The following is a 16,998-nucleotide window of genomic DNA, read 5'->3' on the forward strand; positions in this document are numbered from 1 at the left end:
GCACTCCCTCCCTTGCACGGTGGCTTGCTATATCTATGGCTGCGCCTTCGCGGCCCCGACGAGTCAGAGAGCTCGAATGTTCCACGGCGAGAAGGAGCAGAGGAAGATTCGGGTGTTGTATCCACCGGTGCTGTAACTGGCCGGCGCGACCTCCGGCCAAACGTGCCAGAGGAAACTGGCGGAGGTGATAACGGCGATAAGTTAGTGTCTAGTACTTTGAGTGGGATGCCCGAGGGACCAGGCTCATCCGACTCGGGCTGCGTCACTGGAATAGCCTGGCGAGGTTTCGAGGGAGTTCGATGACTTGTGTTCCTGCCGCCACTATCAAAAGAGTAGCGACGCGTGCTGGGGGAGAGCTTGCGCGGACCAGGGCGTTCGATGGCAACATCCTCCGTGGTGATGTATTGACTGGGGTTCTCGAGTATTCTACGATCCGGCGGAAGGGGTGGTGACGCATTTACGTTGAGATCAAACGCACTTCTAGGTGCAGGCGCCGATGCTGGTAGACCAAGGAAAGTATCTGGCTCGGGAGCTCCTAAATTGCGCGTCTGTAGATCGGCGGGCGGCTTGCCGCCTGAAAGGCTCCGGATGCGTCCAAGCAGCGAAAACATAACTTAACGACAACAGTCACTGACGAAATGTTGGCATCATGTTAACGGCGGATGATGGAGTGAGATAGACGTACATTGTCGGTGAAGAGGTGAAGGTCAAAGAGAATCAATGGCCAGTAAGGAACTTGCTACCGCTTCATCCACCGAGGTTGGCGAACCCGTCGATCTCTCGGTGCTCGGATGGCGGAGCAGCCCTAATCAATAATCTACAGTAAGATTAGCACGTCTCTGTATTTTTGGATGACGGCAAGCGCCCATAAATACTCACGGAGAACAACGCGCGGGGTTGAGAACGAGATGAGGGCGCAAGATAAATAAAGGCGCTTGCGGGGTCTATTATGAATCGAGTGAGTAAGACATATGTACAGCCCGGCGGGATCGGTTGCAGAGAGCTATGTTTACGATGTTCACTTGTCAAATCGTTGATGGTCTTGTGGCCCCTGATGGCTCGTTGTAGGCTTTGTAGCCTGGCGGGCGGCAGTGGACGGCGATATGAGCGAGCCACCAACGTGGCCAAAGTGGCTCGGCAAGATAACGCTGTCATCAGAGAACGCTATATCGGGCAGAGAAACGCCATTAGGGTTAGGGCCCAGCCACCTGTGTGTCAGTCGGGGTTTGTGTGAGCGCCTGTGAGCGCGTGGTTGCCTGGCTGGCCGCAGCTGGCAGTGCACCCACCCTGCATCTCAGTGCCAGATCCACCAGCCCGCGTCGTCACCGCGTCGTCCGCCCGTCAGCCGTTCGCCCCCTCGCCACCATCATCCAGCTATGGACCGTTTCGACAACTTGACCAGTACGCTCTCAAACCTCACCGTATACGACTTAAAGTCGTACTACAACCAGGTACGCACCCTTTCGCCCACGCCAACTCATCCCTTGAATTCCAACAACGCCCTAGGCAAAAAATGTTATCCTCAACGTCAGCGAGATGGAAGCAAAGGTCAAGGAAGCTACTAACGACGATCCATGGTTAGTATCATGCCATTGTCCGACGCTCGCTGAGTCAATGTGCTATACAGGGGAGCGAGTTCTACTCTCATGCAAGACATTGCGCAAGGGTGAGTTCCCCCCAAAAAACCTGTAACACACGTGTTTTCTGAACCTCTATGCAGGACATTCAACTTGTGAGAGCTGTTCAAGATCGTGGAATCTGACAAGTTTTGACATGTGGATACAGCCAAAACTTTAATGAGATTATGCCATGCATATATGCAAGTTTCATGGAGAAGGAAGCGCGCCAGTGGAGGCAAATTTATAAGGTCCGTGCACTGTCTAATGTGATTGGCTTATCCCTCTTATGTTCTATAGGCTCTTCAACTCCTTGAATACCTCATCAAACACGGTAGTGAGCGCGTCGTCGATGATGCTCGCTCGCATATATCTACCCTCAAGATGCTTAGGAACTTCCACTACATCGACGACAAGGGGAAAGACGAGGGTTTGAACGGTACGCCCGCCCTGCATGCGCTCATCTAGTTCCTGGCCTTGCTGACCGTGCTGCACAGTGCGCAACCGCGCACGGGAGCTGGTTGAGCTCCTTTCTGACGTCGACTTGATCCGTACAGAACGTAGAAAAGCCAAACAGAACCGTCACAAATACGTTGGTACTGGCAATGACCCCATGAGTTTCACCTCCGGCGGTAGCCGCTACGGTGGCTTTGGTAGCGACAGTCTCGGACATCCAGGTGGTGGCAGCAGCTCTGGAGGAGGCAGCTACTACGGAGACCGTATGAGCGGGTCGAGCAGCAATGGTATGTTGTCGTCTAACAAGCTAATAGGCCGACTAGCTCAATGGATTTTAGACTATTATGCAAACTCGCGTTCTTCAAGCTCTGGCGGCTTCCGCGACAGCAGCAACCGCAGGGACTTTGAGGAGTACACCGCTGGCGACGACGAGACAGTTGTTCGTCGCTCTACCTCGACCTCGCAGCGCATAAACCCACGCTCTGGCAATCGCTCGGCGTCGTCGGCTGCTCAACCTCCGGCGCGTTCATCGAAGCCCAAGGAGCCCGAGGTCGACCTGCTGGGTGGGTTTGATGACGAGCCCGCGCCAGCACCAGCGCCACCTGCTTCGAATGCGATTTCGGCTCCCTTGACTGCCACCGCGGATGGTATGTTTACCCAACAGCTCAACGGCCCATTGACTCAGTTTCCCCAGACGATGATTTCAACGATTTCCAAGCGGCACCGACCTCACCGACTGCCACGGCCGCCTCTCCCGCATCCACCGCGACCGCCCCAAAGTTGAACATCTTCGAGATGCTTAACTCTGCACCTGCTCAAGCAAATCAAGCACAAACGCATCAACGCCCTGGTAGTATGAGCATGGGAGGAATGGGCAATGCGGGTATAGGTAGCATGGGTATGGGCATGGGCGGTGGCATGGGCGTCGCGACCCCAACCTCTCCGCCCGCAAGTGCCGGCGCCGGTTCTTTCGGCATACTCTCCCCTGCTTCCAACCGCCAGTCCTTCGCCGGCTCCCCCGCTGCTGGCACGCCCGTTATGGCCGCCTCACGTCCTACTCCTGCGCGTGCTCCCGGCTCTGGCATGTCCATGGGCTCTGGCTCCGCAGCCGCCTCGCCGGCGCCTAAACCAACTTCGAACTTCGACGATTTATGGTCAATGTCGCTTGGCCCGTCCGCGTCCAATGGTGCAGGCAAAGGTTCGACTCCCGCCAAGTCAATGAAGGACCTCGAGAAGGAGAAGACACAGGCAGCCATCTGGTCTTCGGGTCAGCAATCGAAACCTCATGCTGGAGGCATGGGCGGATTCGGCAACTTTGGTAACATGGGCGGAGGCAGCTCTGCGAGTGGCGGCAATTCGGGCGGTGATGACCTGTTACTATGAAGAGCTAGGGATGTGCTGTGATCATACGGTGTCCCGCTTAGTTTATTAGATGCGGGGTTCCCATTTTGTCGCAAATCTCCATCTTTTCTGGATGCCCATTCTTTTCAATATCTTTCCTCACTCGCAACGGGGTAGCATGGGGTGGTGTCTTTCACGCATTCTTTGTACTTCCATAAAACGGATGGATTTAGGTGTCATCAAATAATATGATCTGATCACATTATGTGGAAGAATAATGAAATGGGGAGGCGGGTGATTAGAGATACAAACATCGCATCCGTGCGTGAAACGCGACAGGCAAACATTGATGATATGCGTCTTGAGCTTGAGTGAGAGAGAAAAAGGCAAACAGAAAACTACTCTGGTTAAGGAACGTTCACTACGCCTTCTCGCGAAGAGGCGTTACTCCAAGTCCTTATATGCCGCCTGCGACAGCCATCTGCTGCAGACGTTGCTGGGCACCGAGGCCCTGCTGCTGCTGTTGTTGCTGGCCAGCGTTGGGCAAATGGCCCTGGCCACCCTGTGCGGGGACGAGCCCGGGCCCCATGGCGAATGCGGGGACGGTTTTCTCCTCGAGGTCCGCGTACCGGACGTTCATCTCCTTGCGCTCTTTGCACCACGATTCGGGATCCCACCACGTGTACGTGCCTGCCTCACCGCCGGGGATCTTGGACGAAGGCGCGGAGCCGCTCTCTTTGGTTATCCAGATCCGGAGATCCTTGTGGTATCTCCAGTTGCGATTCCATCTGAAAGATATTTTATGTGAGTGGTCGGTACGCGAAAGCAGCAAATTCAAACAAAGGCGGAAACTCTGAGAGGGAAGAACAGAAGGTGTGAAGAAAGGGAGACGTACAGTTCCTGAGCCGCGACTTCCTGCAGCGCGTCTCGCGGACTCGAGTAAAACATGAAGAAGAGCGTCTCATCGCTGAACGCAGCCGCTTTACTCGGCCCCGGCGGCGGCGGCTGGACGTTATAGCACGACGGCAGGTGAAAGTCCGGTTCTACAGTGTGAGCTGCGGATTGGTCTGCCCACGGCGTGATGAACGTTGAGTACAAGTTACTGCAAAATAACCAGGCGAGGCATAGTGCACAAGCGGTGCATTTATTCCCGAATGTCAGATTCACTGCATGCCGCTATATGCTAAGGTAAGATGGACGGACCCTTCGTAGCCCATGTCAAGCCCCACCGCACCGAGGTCCGTGCCTACGCTACTGAGACCACCATCCGCGTCGATAGCCGCGTTCTTAATCATCGCAATGAGCCCGAGGAGCCCCCATCGGTCTGCTGCCGACATGAGCACCTGCTGTGCAGGTGTCTCTGGATGTTGCTGTATCTGCCCCGGCGTGTGCACGTTCTGAGCATGTGGAGGCACTTCCTGTTGCTGCTGTTGTGGGTGTATACTGGGCAGAGCCTGTTGTTGTTGCTGCTGCTGTATGGGATGCTGGCCGCCGTTGGGGACATATGTCCCCGATCCTGGTAATGAGACACCCGGAGGCGCATTTAAATGTTGCTGAGGCTGTTGTTGCGATTGCATCTGCTGTTGAATTTGCCCGGGGTTTTGCCCCTGTGGAGGTTGTGCAGACACTGGTGTCGTCTGGGCCTGTACTGATTGTGGCTGACCAGAGACGGGGTTTGGTGTATGACCAGCGCCTGGTGTTAGTGCCCCATTTGACTGTAAAAGACACCCATCAGATGTAGCTCGGCGGAATACGACCCTCAAGTTAGGTTCAATAATAAAAATGGCATGGGATTCGCCATGGGCGTCGATAAAAAGGAAGGAGAAACGAGTGTGACCAGGGAAGTTGCCCCGTGATGCACTGAGTTCTCATATTATGGTGCCCCAATGACGATGTAGACACACTGCCACGTAGAAGCAAAAACCCCAAACTCACCCTTGGTTTTTCAATTTCTTGCGACGAAAATCCAGGGTGTATGCCACGGAGATTGAGCATGCCCGGCGTACCTGGCTGTTGCGTAGATGGCGACACTCCACCGACCACCTGTTGTGTGCCAATGTTCAGCGAGCCTAACAGACTCGTCCGATGCTGGTCATTAAAGCCATTCAGTCCCGGTGGATGTAACATATTCTGTGATTCGGATGCCTGTGCCGGATTCGGGGGTTGTCCTTGGCCTTGCACGCCACCACCTAGCTGCTGAGTAGGTTGTGAGCCTCCCAGTGCTGGAAAATCCTCAGGACCGAAATCTCGGCCCTGCTGCCCACCAGGCGGGACCGCCGAGCCGCTCTGACCTGCCTGGCTGGCATAGCTCGTCGGCGTCGCGCCGGCACCTGGGGTCGCGCCGTTTCCCCCCGAGTTGTTCTGATTCGATGCATTTGGCTGGTTGCTTGCAGATAGTGACCCAAGTGCTGGGAAGTCGCTTGGATCGAAGCCTACGTCGCTCGTTGCTGAAGCAGAGGGTGGAGGACCTAGCAGTTGAACGTCGGATCTGCATCAGCTAAGAGGAGATAGTTGCGAACCATTCTGTCCTGGCGGACCCGCGACTTGATTGAAAGGGTACCCGCCTGCCTGTCCCTGTGTGCGCGTCGGCATGAAAGGGGATTGTGGTTGTGCGGAGGCGCGATGCGTGTTTTGCGGCTGTATGCCTGGTGATGGATAACTCCGTTGTGGCATCGAGAACTGGGATGTGGGATATGGTGAGCGGAACTGGGAGGCGAGGCTGCCTGGAGGGGCGAGACTTCCTGCTCGTTGTGGTTGACCTGTGAGACGTCTACCAAGTGCGTTTCACAATACGCTGGGTCAGACACACCTGGCCGATTCATTGTCTTGTGAGGCGCAGAGTTCTGGCCTAAAACCCGTCAAATACTGAGATAATTGGAAAGGTGTGCAGGGATTTGTGCTCACTGGAAAAGAGCTTCTTGATTTGCTATGTGTGGTTTTCCGGCGTCTGAGGTTGGGAGGAGTATGTATATCGGCCTGTTGTCTGCTATTTGCTAGCCACGATATGTCCTGACCCTAACCCCAAAAAGGCATTCGTCGCCCGCGCGCTAATCGGCCCAGCCACTCTCCTCCCATTCCGAAGTCATCTTAACCGAACTGCATTGGTTATGAACTCATGGAGGTCAGTTGTTCTCTTTCATCATTTTCGTTTCATTTCACCATCTTTTACAATTAGATAGATCATAAAAGCACGATCTGCTTTTCTGTCAAATTATGAGGTCTTGACCTTGCTTCGCGAGCTTGAGGCAGAGCATATCGCCCGCACAAAAACGGCCGTCCGTATCAAAAAGGAGGAGGATGCGGGACATACCCATCATGACCCCAATGCGGACGAAGTCCTCGAAAATTTGCGCACCATCGAGCTAGAGGTACGGAGCCCTTGAATTTCATGTGACAGCACTGTGTAGTGACTCTCGTCCCTAGGGCATACAGTACTTGTCCGCTGATTATCAACCCACACGTCAACAGTCGGATGCGGGCATCCAGCGATTGGTCAACAACTTGGCGTCGTACGACTTGACCAAGGCAGAGAAACTTCAGATTGTTAATCTCGCTCCGACAGAGCCGGTTGAGCTCTACGTTGTACGTCCTTTATCATCGGCATGAACTTCTGAAACGTGCATGGCTCATTGCGCTGTATAGATTGTCGAGGAACTCGAGGATCGGCTAGGTGGCCAGATGGAGGACATATTAGGTGCTGTGAGCAGTTCACTTGATGGACGGGGTGTGGGACAGCAGGCGCCTCCGCCCTCTGCCGGTGACGGTAGAAGGTTTGGTAACGCGCTTGCCCACGAGGCGGAGGTCTATGTAGAAGAAGAACAGGATTACTGGCAACAAACCGCGAACGATGTCGAGTTTGACGACATGGGAGAAGGTGCGGGGATCGAAGGCGACTTGGACGTCGACGACGATTAGCGACGATGGGCGTTCACGTAAAATGGCAGACGTAATCCTCCTGATGTGTATGACGTGAAAGGTGTTCCCTCAATCAATTTTACTCGACAGACGTATGGACACATGAGCACCTATATTGTTCGGTACGTGCGCTGGCACGATCGCCCCCTGTGTTGAGGTCATTGCGCGAGCGCTTCACACTTCGGTTCGAGGCTTGTATCGGTGGCAGACCATACATATGCCATCAGAGCGTGAACGTTAGCATGGCCAGTCATTCATTTACCATACCCAGTTCACTGTCCTCTCTTGCACTTGATAACTCCCTCCCTATCAATCACCTCCTTCTGCCATGTCTCCTCCACCAGGTGATCTCCCCCCGTTCACCAGGTTCGGCCACGGAACCCACTGCAAGCGCTGTCTTGTGGGCCTGCCGGGTAGCCAGGTCGACATCGACCCCTCCAAGTGCGTGTTATGTGCACTCTCAACTGAGCACACGACAGGCTAAATGCTATCGGTTGACTATATCAGGCTAGCATTGGCGTTCTACTGCATAGGTTCACTTGACCTCTTGAACCAGCTCTTGGATAAGACAAAGCAAGATGACCGCGAATCATGGCGCGAGTGGATCTGGGAGCAGCAAGTTTGTGCGTACCGTCCTTCTTGGCCTCCTCATAACATGACTTTATCTCTGTGATACGCATTCTAACATCTTATCTCTGTCCCCATGTGCAGGTGGTCCATACGGCGCAGGATTCAAGCCTGGCCCATACATGAGCAGTATAGTGCGTCCGTCGTGAACCTTGCCGACGCGTCTCTTTAGCTGAACTGACCTTTCAAGAAAGAGGACTCCACCGAGGGCAATGTGCCTCAGTTAATTGTCACCTACACTGCTCTCCTCACGCTCGCGATCCTACGCGACGACTTCACGCGTTTAGATCGTACAGGGATTGCGCAACTCCTTGGGGTATGTCAGCGTGAAGATGGCAGGTGGGGTACTGTGTCGCAAACCTTGAAGTGTGTCACTGATGCTGGACCATTCAGCTTCTCGACAGAGCCGTACGGTGGCGACACAGATCTGCGGACGGTGTATTGTGCGTTTGCGATCGCAAATATGCTGGATAACTGGTCAACCATCAACATTGATCAGTCCGTCGAGTTCATGCGCTCATGTCGAGTGAGTTGCAAGCTTCGAGCTTGATCATATCCTAACAGTGCACAAGACGTATGAAGGTGGCTATGGCCAATTTCCGTTTTGTGAAGCGCAAGGTAAGGGAGATCCTTACTTGTCCTAGCGGGCTTACTGAAGGCGTTGCCCTTAGGTGGAACCACCTACTGCGCGCTGTCGGCTCTTCATCTCTCCGGGAGAGGCGATCGAATATCACCGACGGAGCGCAAGCAGACAATACGTTGGCTAGTCCAGAAGCAGGATATTTCGGGCGGATTTGTCGGGCGGACGAACAAGGCTGCCGATGCGTGCTATTGCTTCTGGTGCGGCGCATCACTAAATGTGGGTCTCAACATTTTTCAAAGCACAACACAGAACTAACCTCGTGGTAACGGTAATTACAGATACTGGGCGTCGGCACTCTCGTAGACGAAGATGCACTTCGTTCGTTTATTGGCTCGTGCCAGCACAAGTTTGGTGGGATAGCCAAGGCACCAAAAGAGCATCCTGGTTCGATATCCCATTCTCTCCCACCATTCACATCGCTGACTTACCACATTCTTCGTAGACCCATATCACACGTACCTCTCTCTCGCTGCGCTTTCCACACAGGCCACCGCGGCGCGCGCAGGACCAGACGGCAACATAGGGCACTCTGCAGCGAACGCACACGTCGACCCCAGTCGCTCGACGTCATGGGAACTTCCTCCTCTCGACCCGTTATTGAACGCGACAGTGGACACAGCCGCATGGGCCCGGGAACACATTCCGAAGTCTACGAACGCATAGGAACTCTCGAACAAAAAAACCTCGACTGGATGGACTCGGATATTACGGAGAGCGGACTTATATTATCCACGCATATAGCCAGTACCATAGCTTATAACCTGTTGGACGAAACTTTGTGACTTTCGGCGCATTGATGACATCAAGTCATCCTCACTCTTGAAATCTTGCATGTTACGCTGATTCTTCTCGTTCGAGTACGTTATTCTCGGCTTGCGTTCTGTGACTACTCGCGGGCCTAAGTAATACCGTGTTTAGAATAGCAGCATTGCTGTGTGTTCAATAGATCATGATATCATAGTATATATACAATGAAAATAGATACTATGAGAGGAAATACACTGCAGAATCCAGCCGATCGACGACTACGCACGGTGATACAATATATGCGAATAATTGACGACTACAACAAAATGTCTTGTGAGAGAGCAGTCCAAGGTGAAGTGGGTTTAGTGGAAGCAATTCTCTCTTTTTGCCATTCGGCGATCGTGCGACACATATCCTGTGTTGTTTGAGGTCAGTACATACTCATCACAGAGGTCTATGATCAAAACAACGCACAGACGACCACGGTCTGATCTGTGCCTGACCACACATGCCGCCCAGTAAACTCGCAGACTTGTCCATTGAGCTCACGCGCTGGCCCAGCGCCGTGGCAAAGTCGCGCATCGTCTTGCCACTTCCCGCAAAGCGCCAGAGGCGTGGGCCCGCGTGGGCGACGAGCGCGTGCATTCCGCAGACGTATTCGAAGGTATATGTGTGCTGCAGAACGAGCGTGAGCAGACCGAGTACGCATTTGCGCTCGAGTAGATCTTCGTTGTAGAGCGCTCCGAGGAAGGAAAGGAGTGTCGTTGCACTCGTCACGTATGCGAGGCTGGTGTTCTGGGGGTGGGCGATGCAGCGGAGATCAGTCTGAGTTCCAGAAAGTCCAAGTCGGTCAGGTGTAAGCTGTAATAACGAAACATGGACGAATACTACGCACAGGATCCCAAACCATCTTCACCGCGGCACAGGTGACATCACGTAGATTATGCAAAAAGCAGCTCGAGTCCCAGATCGAGGTCTGGCCCAGCTTGTCTGCAAACATCTTCGCAAACACAGCCGCGCGTGCGCCAGATTGCGAGTCAATGTCCTCGGAGGCCATCCAGAGGAAATGCTGCGCGAGGGTCTTGAGCGAGGTGGCGTTCCAAGTGTACTCGTGCGAGAGCACACTGGATAAGTGATCCTGCTGAGTGATCTCTTCGAGTGGTGCTTGTATTCCAGCTTCGAACGCTGCATACCATTCCGGCCGAAACCCTGATGGGAAGTCTGGACATGAAAGGGGATGCTTTGATGGGATGTGCTGCGAAATATGGGCAAGAGGGGTATTTGATGGAACAAACTCAGAGGCCTGCGGATTGAAGGTGCACTTTGTGCTCGCATACAGCAGGTCATACTTATCATACAAATAAGGGTCGTCGTTTAGAAGTGTGATAGAGCTAGTCGGGGAGCTTGCTTCGGCAACGTATGATCGCTGCGGTATTTCGATGGTAGGTCGAACTGCCGCCATAGTAGAGATACAATGAAGTGAATGATCGAGAGGGATTCGAGGGGTTTTTGACTCCAGGCCAGGGAGCACAGTTAGGGGAACAAAGCATCCTCGGGAGCCGAAGAGATTATATACCAGTGTCCTGTATCATGCTGTACAGAGCTTGCTGTTTAGCAAGCCAAACTCGGACAATAGAGGTTAACAAGAATCCTTGCAAGCGCTGTAAATCCGTAGAAGGCGTCAAGGATGGATGAGATACAAAAGGCCAGAAGGGGTACCGCGGCAACCAGGGATGCAAGTTACCAAAGAATGAAGGACGCCTCATTCTAAAAATAAGGGTGCTGTTGTTGCCGTGGAATATTGGGTTTGATTTCTACTGGCGTGGGGCCGTCGACGATGATGAAAGACAAAGACATGATTCAAAGAAAAGCCATCAGGCACAGCCACACTTTCCACAACTCCTTCAGCCTCTTTTGCTTCCGTCCTATTCCAGTCCCATCATGTAATTCCCTCTGATGACACAAACGGCCCCTCATCGCAGCCTTATCGACCAAAGATTCGACGGCTCATCTACGGAGACTTGCATTCTTCATCGAATTGCGCAGATCCAGCTTATTAAAGATGTCCTGGAACGACGCGATCTTCTTGCTTTAGCGCACTTGGGTACAGCAAATACGCTTCACCCTCTCTGTGCTTGCTCTATGCTGTGACATAGGCTCAGAGAACGTTGTGCACCTCACTAGGCTCCTGGGATTGTCGCTCCCCTTGCACTGGCACAACTTTTCTACGTTTGATGACAACGGGCACTTGGATGCTCTGGGTTCTCGGCGGCCAGGGCTCACATACACAATGCCCTCGTAGCATGATTGCTTCTCAAGGACAGCCGTTGACCATCTTCTTTCAAATATAGGGCAGTATCTGGATCTCTGATACCGATGAAACAGGATACCCAAGCAGTTGCAGAGTAACCAGTGACCTTGCAAGGTGTGTCTATAAAACCGTTCCCATCGTCTGACCAAAGCTTGCTTCATCGAGACTCCATTGATTGAGGTACTTGCTTTCAAAGCGATGGTCGCCTGGCAAGACTGACCCGAATATTTCCTCAGACAGCCTTCGCGTTATCATGGGCGACGCAGTCCAGGGTTTACCCAATTTATCTAGTAAACCGTCTTGCGTCGACAATCAACTCAGGCGTAATACTCATGGCCCGGGACAACGGTATATCAGCCCCACCTCCGGTCTATGTCGCAAGCTTCGCATTCAGGCTGTTAATCCGCAAAAGGGCCAAGAAGTCCCCATCACTGACGGTTCTGAAAAATCGGGCAAGCTTGCGGTCTGGCTCGTCAAGAACTTCCCTCCGTCCCCAGGCAAAATTCTAGAGTGGATCCTCAAGTGGTTCTGGTTCACGTTTGCACTCCTCTGGTCCCTTGGTCATGATCAGGCCTCGTACACTGGCCGTTACAAACCCTATCGTCATCGGTTTTGGGGCCAAATGTGGTCCGCTCGCTCGTCACGAGAATACGCGTTGCGCAGCATGGCCTTGAAAGGCCACAGGATGCCTATAAAACCTAGGGAGAAATGCGATCTGCACAGTATCACCCATGCTCTCCACCCCCGGCAGCTCGTCGTGTACGACCGAGCACGCAGCCTCTGGTACAAGACCGACGACGCTGCCGAGATCGTCCGCCATCCTTATATCGCCATTTCATATCGTCAGTCTGACGTCTTCACTCGTGGTCGAGATGAGGAAGGACGAAGGCGAGAGAAAGAGCAAAGAGAGGAATTTTCTCGGACGATTCAGAAGGCTACCATGGCCCAACGTCTCGACGCATACTGGCTCGATCTTGAATGCATTGGATCGACTCTAGAGGAAAAGAACATAGATCTCTATCGTATGGCCGACATCTACCGTGGCGCTCAGCTGACGCTTATCACCATGCCTCAATCCGCAGGAGACAATCAGGAAAACTGGAAGGCAAGGTGGGAAAGTTGGGGAGGTCGAGTTTGGACTTTGCCCGAGGCACTTCTCAGCGACAAGCTCGCATACATGATTGGTAATGGGCCTATCCGCGAGGTTACCCTCCATCAGCTTGCTAATTGGGCTTACAATCGATACGACGAAGAAACTGCCATTATCAACGCATACAATGGGAAGGATCCGCTCGAGAGGCTCGAACGTCTATCCCTTCTCAAATCTGCCATTTGGCGTCGCGCCAGCACCTCTGTTCCTGACGCCCCTACTCCTTCATCTGAATTAACTCAGGTGGCTGTTACTGCAGCCCAATGTTATACAGTCCCCTCCTTTCTCCAACAGAATGGCGAGATCACCCCCGGCTTGCCTAGCGAGGCATACCCTGCTGAGCGGGTATACGCTCTGATGGGCTTTTTCGAGCACCGCATCCTACCCAATCCTATTGAGACCGAGCTTCAAGCTCTCGCTCGTCTCTCAATGGCCAATGACAGCGACCGAATCGCAGAGAGGATGGTTTCTCTTCTCCCTCATTCCATCCCGCCCACTGCATGTTGGTACTCCGATGAGGACGCGTACGGTGCGAATTTATGGGACATTGAACCTCAGGTACAGGTGGCCGGCTTGACAAAGAACGGAGCGCTCGTCCTCGACGGATGTGTTGCAGCCGCCATTCGGTGGAAGAACTTCCCGGATATCGCCTTCGAACGAAACCCCTCTGTCAGACGCGCTGTTTCTGGCGCCCTGCCTTATCTCTTTTGGGGAATAAATATCTTGGGCATTTTCTTGATTAACCTCTCCCGGGCAGAAGGTATATTCATCATTATCGTCGCAATCGTTCTCCTGTTTGCTGCGCCCTTTCTTATTGGTTACAGTGAATCTGGCCGCATCCTCTACGCACAGCCGTGGCTAATCGGAGTGAAAGGTGTCCTCACCACCGAACAGGTGTCTGAGCGCCTCTTTGGCGGCGCAATTACCAGCTTTCCACGCACGTTCTACACACCGAGCGGCTCACTCTGGTCAATCCCGGGCGAGCTCGAGCACCGCATGGGTGACGGCGAACAAGCGACGCTGGCCTTGCTCGCCGACAACGAGGGCGAGTGGAGAGGCCACATGTACACGCTTGTCGACACGCTGTCATGTACGATCTACTACTTCAGAGCCGAACGGCCCCCGACGGTGGCTGTCTTCACGGGCACCGAGGGCGGGATGGGCAGGTTCGTGCTTTGCTCGGAGACCTGCGCAATCAATGAGCTGCACAAGGAAACGGTCTTAAGGATGCCGTCACACATCCACAAAGCGATGCTCCCGTGCGATTGGATTGCGATTGGCGGACTGGAAACTGAGCCTTAGAAGGGCCTGTGAGAACACGTCACCGTGGCTTGCGATGAGGTTGATACCAGCCGATAACCACCTGTGTCCACCCTCGATTTTCCCGGTTTGCTTATTTCCGCTCTTTTGGATCTTCCGTCATCCTGCCGTTCTGAAAATGGCTTTCTTTATCATGGATGAAGATTGTCAGGTGTACTAGAAGACCCTGTGCAGTCGTATGTTCCTTGTTTTCTCCGCGTCGACCGCCCTTTATCAGCCTTTATCTTGATGCTCAAGAGCATGTAATATGTCATGTCTTTCTTAATATGACGGTGCTATTACGTGTCCGGCCGCAATCTCAGCCGCATTTCTTAGGACAACGTTCTTTCTTCATCTCCCTGTTCTGATTATGCTCTTCAACCCAGTCGCTCTCTGTTACTACTCAACACGTTCGAGGATAAAATCCCTTGATGGGCTTGATCCATTCGGTAGTAACCTTTAGGTAAGTTCAACCAAAGTTCGACACTCAACGATCCTAATGTTTTTTGCTAAGCTCTGACGTATAGTGTAGTGTATGTGTAGTGACAAAAACTTGAAATCAGAGCAAGCATATCGCTAAGTCTTAGCCGTGCATAAGAAGTTTAAAACGCAAGCTTACGCACCTAGTGGTTAAAAGGCATTAAGAACGGTAATACCACAAAGTTTAAGCGTCGTCGAATCTGGACCCATCAGAGGTAGATTTGACGTCGATATCCCATGATTTCGCCGTCACTAAGAGAAGAAAAGCTGATATTGGTTGACACTAGTTGACAGGGCAGATCAGGTCGCATATTGCTCAACGTCAGCGACATAACCCCAGCAGGGTTAAATCCGGGTTATTATGGGTCAGCACACTGTCAGCACTTGAGCTTGAGTCTGGGCAGAGTGTTTGATATTTGATTCTACTATCATCAGCGACACCACCACTTTGAACCCCACCCCGACTTTCCCCTCCTCCCGACCCACCTTGCCTCCCGTGAACTACTGCGACTTCGACGGGCACAGGTTGCCTTCATGGCCTCCAACTCGAGCTCGGGCTCGGGCTCTGGTGCGCCGCCTGCAATGGTGGACTCCACTTTTGCGGACGGCATCCGGCTTATCGGGACCACGACTGTCGCGGGCACGTTCTACGGCCTCATGACCGTCCTCGCCGCGACGTGCGTGCAGGTGACGCTCACCTCGCCGTGCGGGCGGCGCTCACGCTCGCGCATGGCCGTGCTCATCGGGTACATCGGCCTGCTCTGGCTGTGCGCCACGCTCATCCTCGCGGGGTTTTCGCGCCAGATCGAGGAGGCTTATGTCCAGCATCGTTTCGATGGTCCCGGGCCCGCTGCGTACAACGATCAGACGAGTCCGGAGAGTAAGGTTGTCGACGTTGCGGATTGGTTATTGTCTGTGCTCGTACACGGGATGATGGTTTGTGCTATTTCTTTTTTCCTTGTCCCGCGCTTTGGGATGTTAATTGTTGCTCCTGCAGACGTGGAGAATTAAGATTACATGGCAGAGCTCGAGAGCGTATCCCTATATCATGTTTCTTATGATCGCACTTTATCTTGGATCATCAGGTAGAGTCCGTGCAATTTCAAAACACCAGTTTTGGCTGATTATATTTTGGTAGCCATAACCGCAATCGGCGTCATCTTCGACATGCTTCCGAACCACGATATCTTCACCTCTCCCGCTGCGAACGGGTTGACTGTAGCCGGTTTATTGACGGGTACACTACTGACTGTAGTCGCCACCGCACTTATGGCAGGTCGTATCTGGTACTACCGCCGGAGATTCAAAAAGCAGATTGGTGCGCCACCTTTCTATCAAGTTTTACGGACCAAAAGAACTTACCTCGCATCCTACATGACAGGCAACCCGCACCCTAAGCAGTACACGAAGATCGCCCCCATGGCCGTCGAATCGTGCGCGATCGTGACTGTCAGCGATATCGTCTTCATTACCCTGCTCCTCATCCGACACCCGGCCATGTACCTGGTAATCGCCGTCCTGCCACAATTACAAGTCATCGGCCCGCTTCTCCTCATGCTCCGCATTGCGCGCGGGGTTGCTTGGGATGCGACGACGGCGAGCACGATCATCACGCGAGAGCATGATGTCGCCGAGCTCGGTGCGATACGCAGGGGGCACGTGGCGGGCTCGTACGATCCGAGTCGGCGTATGAGTCTCAAGTTCGCGAGGCATGAACACGAGCATGAGATGGAGAGCGATGACGCGGGCACGTATGACGAAACGGAGGAGGGCAAGAGATCATAGTCTTGTTGGATAGTCATAGAATTCACAGGTTGTAATATCTTTATTTTATATGTAACGGATTCGATGTGACAGTACTATAGTCTGGAGGCGTGATCACTGCACCTTGTGCCCGCGCCTCTGGGGTTCGGGGAATATTGCGTAGATTATGACTTGGTCTTCTACCATGTACATTTGCATGGCAAATTATAATGCCATGCTTCAAAATTTGGAACCGTAATACAGTGCACTAGTGTGCAGGACTTGGTGCAGGAGATTGAGATATGAATGAAGAAGTACAAAAAGTACTCTCTGGCGGGGAGTCGAACCCCGCTCTCCCGCGTGACAGGCGGGTGTACTATCCGATATACTACCAGAGATGTTGTCTGGCCATAAAATGGCGTATATAACCAGCTCGTCAACACGAATGCATTCTTCAAGTTAGCTTTCGTCTTTTGGTTGCTCTTTACAAGCCTCTACCGCACGTAATACAGAGAAACTAGGAGTGACCGACATTGTAGTTGAACTAGAGTTGTCCTAGCTTAATATTGGCATGGTGGTAATGAAGACCGGAGCTTGGTGGTTCGGATTCCGGAGCTTGACGCGGAGGCCGGAGGAGGCCAAGTAGAAGCCAAGTAGGCCGAAACGAAAT

General features: G+C 53.1%; 7 protein-coding genes and 1 non-coding gene across 8 annotated transcripts; 5 read left to right on the top strand and 3 right to left on the bottom strand.

The window, feature by feature from the left end:
* Positions 1–1,376: 1,376 nt before the first annotated feature.
* On the top strand, positions 1,377–3,455 carry CONPUDRAFT_56043 (ENTH-domain-containing protein; the record flags this gene model as incomplete). Its single annotated transcript, XM_007770053.1, has 9 exons — positions 1,377–1,451; positions 1,507–1,577; positions 1,628–1,666; positions 1,721–1,732; positions 1,786–1,867; positions 1,917–2,055; positions 2,114–2,363; positions 2,439–2,719; positions 2,758–3,455. 9 exons carry the CDS (start codon positions 1,377–1,379, stop codon positions 3,453–3,455), a joined length of 1,647 nt encoding a protein of 548 aa, XP_007768243.1.
* A 185-nt stretch (positions 3,456–3,640) lies between these two features.
* Positions 3,641–6,356, bottom strand: CONPUDRAFT_124008 (uncharacterized protein). Its single transcript, XM_007770314.1, has 7 exons — positions 6,318–6,356; positions 6,223–6,261; positions 5,933–6,172; positions 5,349–5,881; positions 4,617–5,128; positions 4,309–4,515; positions 3,641–4,201 (listed from the first exon to the last, which is right to left on the bottom strand). Exons 2-7 carry the CDS (start codon positions 6,233–6,235, stop codon positions 3,871–3,873), a joined length of 1,836 nt encoding a protein of 611 aa, XP_007768504.1. The 5' UTR covers positions 6,236–6,261; positions 6,318–6,356; the 3' UTR covers positions 3,641–3,870.
* Positions 6,357–6,490: 134 nt separating this feature from the next.
* On the top strand, positions 6,491–7,411 carry CONPUDRAFT_165304 (uncharacterized protein). The gene is made up of 4 exons (XM_007770315.1): positions 6,491–6,534; positions 6,593–6,781; positions 6,837–6,995; positions 7,056–7,411. Exons 1-4 carry the CDS (start codon positions 6,529–6,531, stop codon positions 7,326–7,328), a joined length of 627 nt encoding a protein of 208 aa, XP_007768505.1. The 5' UTR covers positions 6,491–6,528; the 3' UTR covers positions 7,329–7,411.
* Positions 7,412–7,604: 193 nt separating this feature from the next.
* CONPUDRAFT_104254 (terpenoid cyclases protein prenyltransferase) lies at positions 7,605–9,438 on the top strand. Its single transcript, XM_007770316.1, has 9 exons — positions 7,605–7,769; positions 7,836–7,951; positions 8,040–8,089; positions 8,146–8,294; positions 8,349–8,481; positions 8,528–8,573; positions 8,627–8,814; positions 8,877–8,982; positions 9,041–9,438. Exons 1-9 carry the CDS (start codon positions 7,657–7,659, stop codon positions 9,259–9,261), a joined length of 1,122 nt encoding a protein of 373 aa, XP_007768506.1. The 5' UTR covers positions 7,605–7,656; the 3' UTR covers positions 9,262–9,438.
* Positions 9,439–9,661: 223 nt separating this feature from the next.
* Positions 9,662–10,807, bottom strand: CONPUDRAFT_72901 (uncharacterized protein; the record flags this gene model as incomplete). The annotated part of the gene is made up of 3 exons (XM_007770105.1): positions 9,662–9,760; positions 9,820–10,206; positions 10,241–10,807. The coding sequence occupies 3 exons, from the start codon at positions 10,805–10,807 to the stop codon at positions 9,662–9,664; spliced, it is 1,053 nt and encodes a 350-aa protein (XP_007768295.1).
* A 484-nt stretch (positions 10,808–11,291) lies between these two features.
* Positions 11,292–14,234, top strand: CONPUDRAFT_144006 (uncharacterized protein). Its single transcript, XM_007770317.1, has 2 exons — positions 11,292–11,836; positions 11,893–14,234. Exon 2 carries the CDS (start codon positions 11,910–11,912, stop codon positions 14,106–14,108), a length of 2,199 nt encoding a protein of 732 aa, XP_007768507.1. The 5' UTR covers positions 11,292–11,836; positions 11,893–11,909; the 3' UTR covers positions 14,109–14,234.
* Positions 14,235–15,119: 885 nt separating this feature from the next.
* CONPUDRAFT_153633 (uncharacterized protein) lies at positions 15,120–16,370 on the top strand (the record flags this gene model as incomplete). Its single annotated transcript, XM_007770318.1, has 4 exons — positions 15,120–15,521; positions 15,583–15,670; positions 15,724–15,903; positions 15,967–16,370. The coding sequence occupies 4 exons, from the start codon at positions 15,120–15,122 to the stop codon at positions 16,368–16,370; spliced, it is 1,074 nt and encodes a 357-aa protein (XP_007768508.1).
* Positions 16,371–16,654: 284 nt separating this feature from the next.
* On the bottom strand, positions 16,655–16,726 carry CONPUDRAFT_t60. Its single transcript has one exon. It is a non-coding gene; the product is annotated as a tRNA-Asp (tRNA).
* Positions 16,727–16,998: the final 272 nt, after the last annotated feature.

This window comes from Coniophora puteana, assembly GCF_000271625.1.
Source record: "Coniophora puteana RWD-64-598 SS2 unplaced genomic scaffold CONPUscaffold_6, whole genome shotgun sequence".
Taxonomy (NCBI): Eukaryota; Fungi; Basidiomycota; class Agaricomycetes; order Boletales; family Coniophoraceae; genus Coniophora; species Coniophora puteana.